Genomic DNA, 6,863 nt, shown 5'->3' with positions numbered 1-6,863 from the left:
AGCAGCTGGAAATTCAAACGGAGACAGACTCAGGAGGGATAGTAAATGTGAAAACTATGTTTATGATTGATTTTGTTTTTTTTTAATTAGTGCGGGAGTTGTCTTTTAAAGGGGACAAATAAATCTATTTTTAGGAAGGAAAAAAAAATCTGTTTAATAAGTAAAAAAAAATTTAAACAAAATGGGGTAATGCATTCTTCAAATTAATGTAAGGCATGCAGCATAGCCTATAGAAAGTCTGCTGCCGTAGACAATAACAATATAACATTGTCAAACTACCTGGCATGAAATAAGGCACGCAGTTATTCTTTTTAAAAAATTATATGTTTATACGTACATATAATTGACTCAGTGCAATACCAAATATAACCAAAAATCAAATAAAAGTTCATAACGAGACACCATAAATAAAATGATAAATATAAAGACATTTACAGTGGACACAACAAATAAAAAAAAAAAAAAGTTAAAAATCTAAAATTTGTGAACCCAAACAAGCTTTAGTGCCCTGGGTTGGTACAACAGTTAACAATAGTAGTAGCTAACAATTTAGACTGTTTTAGAAACTAACTGTTTGCTCCGACCTCTTTATAGGTTGCTTTGTTTCCTGAATACATTGGAGTGATCCATGGTTGGCACAACCCTAATGCTATAAATAAATTCTGCTTAACGTCCAGTCATCCTTTACACACAGGTTTCTGGATTAGTTACAACGTCACCGTTCTTCTCCTTCTCTTCTTCTTTCAAGAACTCTTCCGCCTCAGCAGGTTCTGCCTTCTCATTCTCGGGTGCCTTGTCCTCCAGTTTATTGATCTCCCCTATTTCAGCAATTTCCTCTTCACCGTGTGGTTCTTCAGCCTTTTTTTTAATGCAGAGCAAATTGCCTAAAGTTAATACTAATGCAGAAGTGACCACTTCAGTCCCAGCAATTATGAACACAAACATGTATCTTCCAGTTGCATCCAAAATTTTCCCTGTGAATGACAATAAAATTAGGTCATTAATATAATGCATACAGAACACTTCCTCCCCCCCTTTCCCATTTGGGTCACCATGAGATCTTATGACCCAGCTAAAGCAAAGGATTCCAGGAATGTTTCAGCTTATAAAATGCAGGAGTGCTTCTTTAGGGTGGGTTCACACGTACCATATCCACAGCAGATTTCACACTGCAGATACCTTCCCTGTCGCTTCAATGAGATTACATACTCACAGCGGGATTGTCATCCCCCTTAACCTGCCACCCCCCCTAACCTGCCGCAGCCCGGAGCATACCTTACCTGGTCCATGCTACGGCTACATCTTAGGCTCCTGGTTCCCATAGGTCCCGCTCAACCAATCAGTGCACTGCCCTGCCGCAGCCACGATTGGCTGGGCGGGACCTCCGGGGGCCGGAGATGCAGCCGGAGTGTGGACCAGGTAAAGTATCCTCCGGGTGGCGGAGCACAGAACTGCAGGGGCTTTTTCGTGTGAAATCTCCTCAATATGACCCCCTTTACAGACTGAAGGCGATCAAAAAATCAGAAGAAACAGTCACTGTATCACATGCCGGCCATTCAAAAGGTAGCCATTCCTCACTTTCCTGTTGCCTGGAAGTCATCTGGGTGGTCCCTAGCTGCTTCTTCCCACCCCACCAGCCTTGATTGATCTCCCCCTGTCTATGAACAGGGGGAGATCTACCAATGGCCACCCTAATGACTCATACTTCAGGCAACATGAAAGGAATGACATGTTCCCTTTAAAATTAATAGCCAACAATGTAAGCATAACTTCTAGGGGAGTCTCAGCACAGAAGCCTTCAAATTGACCGTTCTAATGTTTAAAGGGGTTATCCAGCACTACAAAAACATGGCCGCTTTTCCACCACTCTTGTCTCCAGTTCAGGTGTGCTTTACAATTAAGCTCCATTTACTTCGATGGAACAGAGTTTCAAAACCCCACCCAAACTGGAGATAAGAGTGGTGCAAAAGTGGCCATGTTTTTGTAGCGCTGAATAACCCCTTTAAATGCTACCAGCTCCATGGGATAATAAATAATATCAATATAGTGCTGATGTTGCTAAAAGTTAAGATGGCTGGAAAATAAACATCGCTATATATCTCACACACACACACACACACTCTCTCTCTCTCTCTAAGGGATTACAATTGCTAGGCTTACCTGCTGAAGGTGGTCCAATAAGAACAGCCACTGCTTCTGCCAGAAGAACTAATCCAATAGCACTGGAAAACTTGTGTGTCCCAACAATTGTCATCAGGACCTCAAACTGTAAAGCACCAACCATCCCATATGAAATTCCAAAGAAGATGCAAAAGACCGCCAGGCCTGCATATGTGTCAGACATGGACCCCATCAAGTCAGTGAATCCGTTAAAGATCATGGCGAAGCCAAACAGATAGACACAGCGTGGTCGAACCCACTTCAATCCAGCAATGATACCACAGGTTGGCCGTGCAAAGATATCAATAAATCCAAGAATGGTAAGGAGGAAAGCTGCTTTTGTGTCTTGTACCCCAATGTCTTTTGCGTAGCTTACCACAAATACTGGAGGAACAAAAAGCCCTAAAACCATAATAGAAGCAGCTACAGTGTAGATAATAAATCCACGGTCTTTGAACACAGAGAAGTCAAGCAGTTTTTTGGGTTTGGGTTTTTCTACTTCTTTGCTCTCAGTCTCCACTTTCACACTCTTTGGTGGTTCTAGCGGCCTCATCAAGGCACCACACGCACAGCAGTTAAGCAGTAGACCTCCTAATATGAGAAAGCCACCTCGCCAGCCAAACTCATATTGGAGAATTTGTCCTAATGGAGACAGGCAACAGAGAAACACAGGGCTACCAGCAGCCGCCAAACCATTGGCCAGTGGACGGCGTTTGTCAAAGTATCGATTTAACATAATAAGAGAAGGCTGAAAATTCAATGCCAGTCCCAGACCTAAAAAAAAAAAAACACCACAACATTAGTAAGCTAAAATATTAGGCACTTTTTAAAAATCTTTTTTAGCACAATTTCAAGAAGTCTCAGTTGTCTAAGAGAGGCCAAGTTCTTAATATCCTGACCTTTAGAAGTCATTCCTAGTATGTCCTATTCTTCTGTACCATTGCCACTACTACTGCCCATAAGTTACTGAAAGATATTGTAACCTACCTGTGAGGACTCCAGCAGTGAGGTAGATTGTGATGATGCTTGTACAAAAGGAAGCACACACCATCCCAAGTGAGGCAAATAGACCGCCAACCATCATTACTGGCCGGCACCCAAACCGGTTCACACAGATACTACACAGAGGACCTATGACACAAGATATACCAGTTAGTTGTCATGCAAAATCTGTAAAATATGTAATATTAGGAATTACTTCTTCCCTTTACAAATGTACACAATGTCAGTTTAGATTGTGATCACTTATCATACATTTTCCTAGAAGACTCTGATCTCATTAATGTAAAACAAAAGATTGTTAAACAAAATACATATCGTATGATCGCATGCTTAAAGGGAACCTGTCATGCTGTGTGCCGGGGCAGAGCCTGCCCGACCCCCGTGGGGCCCTGGATACTTGCTCTTTCCTGGAAGTCCCACTCCTGGACCCGGTCCTGGGACGGAGATATCGCTGTCAGAAGCTGAGCGCGTGCTTTATGCTAATTACCAGAGATAAGTCCGATGTCCATAGAAAATGACTGGAGCCGTCATTTTATATGGGCGTCTGACTCATCTCTGGTGAGTGCGCGCACAGCTTTTGAGGGCGATATCTCCGTCCCGGGACCAAGACTTCTAGGAAAGAGTAAATATCCAGGGCTCCACGGGGGGAGGGGGGGGGGGGTCGAGCGTTCTTTCCTCAGCCGGCAAACAGTATATTAGGCTGGATTACCAAGTCCTTATCCTGATTCAGCTTATCCGGCTCTGTACGAGAAATAACACAGGCTACCCAGTGGAGGCAAAAAATATCTTGGCAAAAATAATCTAAAGTAAAAAAAGATAAATAATAGATCCCCACATACAAAGACCCCTTCCAGTAGGGCAATGTGCTATAGCTTGCTTTGTACCTCATAACATATACTTTTAGTTGTTTTTTTGGGGGGGGTTGGGGGGGATGATATATGGCACAAGCCATCACATGTAGTGCAGAGGTATTCTCCTCCCTACAAAGTGTTCAGATAGGATTTACAGTATGAGGCAACGTTCACACAAAGCGTTTTTTCAATTAATTACGGCCGTTGTTGTAATTTGCAACAACGGCCGTGAATAATTTAAAAGATACTTTGCATTGAAAATGAATGGAATCCTGGCTGGAGTGTATACACATAGTATATGCTCCGGCCGGGATTGCAAGCGGCCGCACGGAAAACTGACATGACCATTTCCATTGTGTGCTATGCTGAATTGGGATGCGGGCGCACACAGATGCACCCACATCCCAATTCAACATAAATGAAGTTCATTGGGCTGGTACTGCAGTATCGGCCGGGAGGATCTTCCCCGACAACGGTCGTTCTGTGACACAGCTGGGTTTACAGAACGCCCGGTGTCATCCAGCATCATCAAGTATGAATGAGATTAATCGTACCATTTTGCCAATCTAAAATAATCTATGTCAGATTTTGGAAATTTGAGGTAGGGTTTGATTGTCAATACAAGCATGGTTTTGACCCCTAAAAATACATTATGTGAATATACACAGAGGGGGAGATTTATAAAACATGGTGTAAGAGGAAACTGGCTCAGTTGCCCCTAGCAACCAATCAGATTCCACTTTTTATTCCTCACAGACTCTTTGGAAAATGAAAAGTGGAATCTGATTGGTTGCTAGGGGCAACTGAGCCAGTTTCACTTTACACCATCTTTGATAAATCTTCCCCAGAGTGTTTTTTGTCATCCAGTTCTATTGTCCCTTGTCAGGCGATGGCACCTGGGAGTTGGCGGTGGAGATGACTCACAAGCAATTATTTCCACTTCTCCTGGAAAGGAGCGTTCTACAGTTAATCAATCCCATCAGCCGCTGGCTATGGAAATCACCAAGGGAATCATCCTGAGCACTCACATGCAGATCATTCTGCTACTGTGTCATATTCCTATTACTGGTTGGTTGGCACACAATCTATATTGGGAACACAATAAATATAATGGAGCAGATTTAGGGCCCTATTCCACCGGACGATTATCGTTAGCATAATCGTTAACGATTAACGATCTCAAACGACCGCTATTGCGAAAGACCTGAAAACGTTCACTCATTTCCATGGAACGATAATCGTTACTTATGATCGTAATTGCGATCGTTTCTTCTTCCGTATTTATTCGCTATTGCGTTCGTATCTATTGCGAACGACCGAACGATGTCTTATTCAATGCGAACGATTTGCGAACGTTTTGCGAACGAGCAACGATAAAAATAGGTCCAGGTCTTATAAAGCGATCAACGATTTCTCGTTCGGTCGTTAATCGTTACTGCATTTCAACCGAACGATTATCGTTTAGATTCGAACGATTTAACGATAATCTGAACGATAATCGTCCGGTGGAATAGGGCCCTTACATCATCCCTGCAATCAGCCTAGTGTCATACACTATAGAAGTAAAATTATTTAGGCAAAAGCCACTGACCTCAACCAGGCAGGAGAAATGATACCAGTTCTCAGCCATACAATACACCGCCATCATTCCCTTAGTTGTAGTTTGGAAATAGCCAGTGACCCCCCAACCCGTGGCTCTCCACCTTACATGGGGCATAAGAAAACCAATGAATATTTCATGTATTGCACAGAGGACCTGGGTTTGCAGCTGCTCTGCACCTTGGCTAGTTAAAGGGGTGGTCCAGCGAAAATCGTTTTCTTTCAAATCAACTGGTTTCATAAAGATAGTCTTGCCGTACCTATCGGCTGCTGCAGGTCCTGCAGGAAATGTTTTCTTTTCAGTCTGACACAGTGCTCTCTACCGCCACCTCTGTCCGAGACAGGAACTGTCCAGAGCAGGAAAGGTTTTCTATGGGCATTTGCTTCACCTCTGGACAGTTCCTGTCTCGGACAGAGGTGGAAGCAGAGAGCACTGTGTCAGACTGAAAAGAAAAAAACATTTCCTGCAGGACACATAGCAGCTGATAAGTATGGTAAGACTTGAGATTTTTAAGTAGAAGTAAATTACAAATCTATATAAAACTTTCTGAAACCAGTTGATTTGAAAGAAAAAGATTTTCGCTGGATAACCCCTTTAATAAAGGTCAAGACAAAGGAAAGACCCATTTATATGCTATTCAATAATATATTATCCAAGTCATTTATAATATGCATGATTTATCAGAATCAAGGATCCGATAAAGAGGGCAACCTCAAAACACATCATCCTGCAATAAAAGGTTTAATTTATATGAACTACTCTTCCCATCATCCTTGATGCGGTAGCTTGCCTCCAGCCGTTCAGTGCCTTGATGTCCCAGGCTTCTGCTTACTGGACCTCTAGTGGGCGAATCTCCATGATTTATCATAAGACAGGGCATATATACACATGTACTTACTCTGCAGCGGATTTGAGCTATTAAATACGTGTGACTGTACCCTTACACAAGAGCTCTTACCTGTTCCATATAGCATAGCCAGTAGGATAGAGGATATCCATGCTGTGTCACTGTAACCAATGCCAAACTCTCTGATGAGCTCCTTGAAGAATACACTGACTGCTTTAGGAAAAGCATAGGAGAACCCTGTGATGACGAAACAACCAAAGAGAACTGCCCATCCCCAGCCTCCATCTGGCGCTTTAACGTTGGACGGATTGTCATCCACCACCACTGCCCCCATGGTGTACTATTCTGTCCACCTGCAATGAAGAATAAAGAGGGTTCAAGATTGTTGTCTTAAATTACTAGC

At 42.8% G+C, this 6,863-nt stretch overlaps 1 protein-coding gene across 2 annotated transcripts in view; it reads right to left on the bottom strand.

Annotated features, from left to right (window-relative positions):
* Nucleotides 1-211: 211 nt before the first annotated feature.
* Nucleotides 212-6,863, bottom strand: part of SLC16A3 (solute carrier family 16 member 3) — an 83,338-nt gene continuing 76,686 nt past the window's right edge. Inside the window, exons 2-5 of one of the 2 annotated variants that reach the window (XM_069953975.1) lie at nt 6,572-6,813; nt 3,148-3,291; nt 2,161-2,934; nt 212-974 (exon numbers count right to left, since the gene is read on the bottom strand). In XM_069953975.1, the coding sequence (XP_069810076.1) occupies nt 685-974; nt 2,161-2,934; nt 3,148-3,291; nt 6,572-6,794 (1,431 nt within the window). In that variant the 5' untranslated portion in view covers nt 6,795-6,813 and the 3' untranslated portion in view covers nt 212-684. The remainder of the gene's footprint in view (nt 975-2,160; nt 2,935-3,147; nt 3,292-6,571; nt 6,814-6,863) is intronic. The other variant, XM_069953974.1, reaches the window with a different exon arrangement.

Source organism: Dendropsophus ebraccatus, chromosome 14 (genome assembly GCF_027789765.1).
Source record: "Dendropsophus ebraccatus isolate aDenEbr1 chromosome 14, aDenEbr1.pat, whole genome shotgun sequence".
NCBI lineage: Eukaryota > Metazoa > Chordata > Amphibia > Anura > Hylidae > Dendropsophus > Dendropsophus ebraccatus.
Note: the sequence above shows the minus strand (reverse complement) of the source record. Positions and strands in the feature narration are given on the sequence as shown.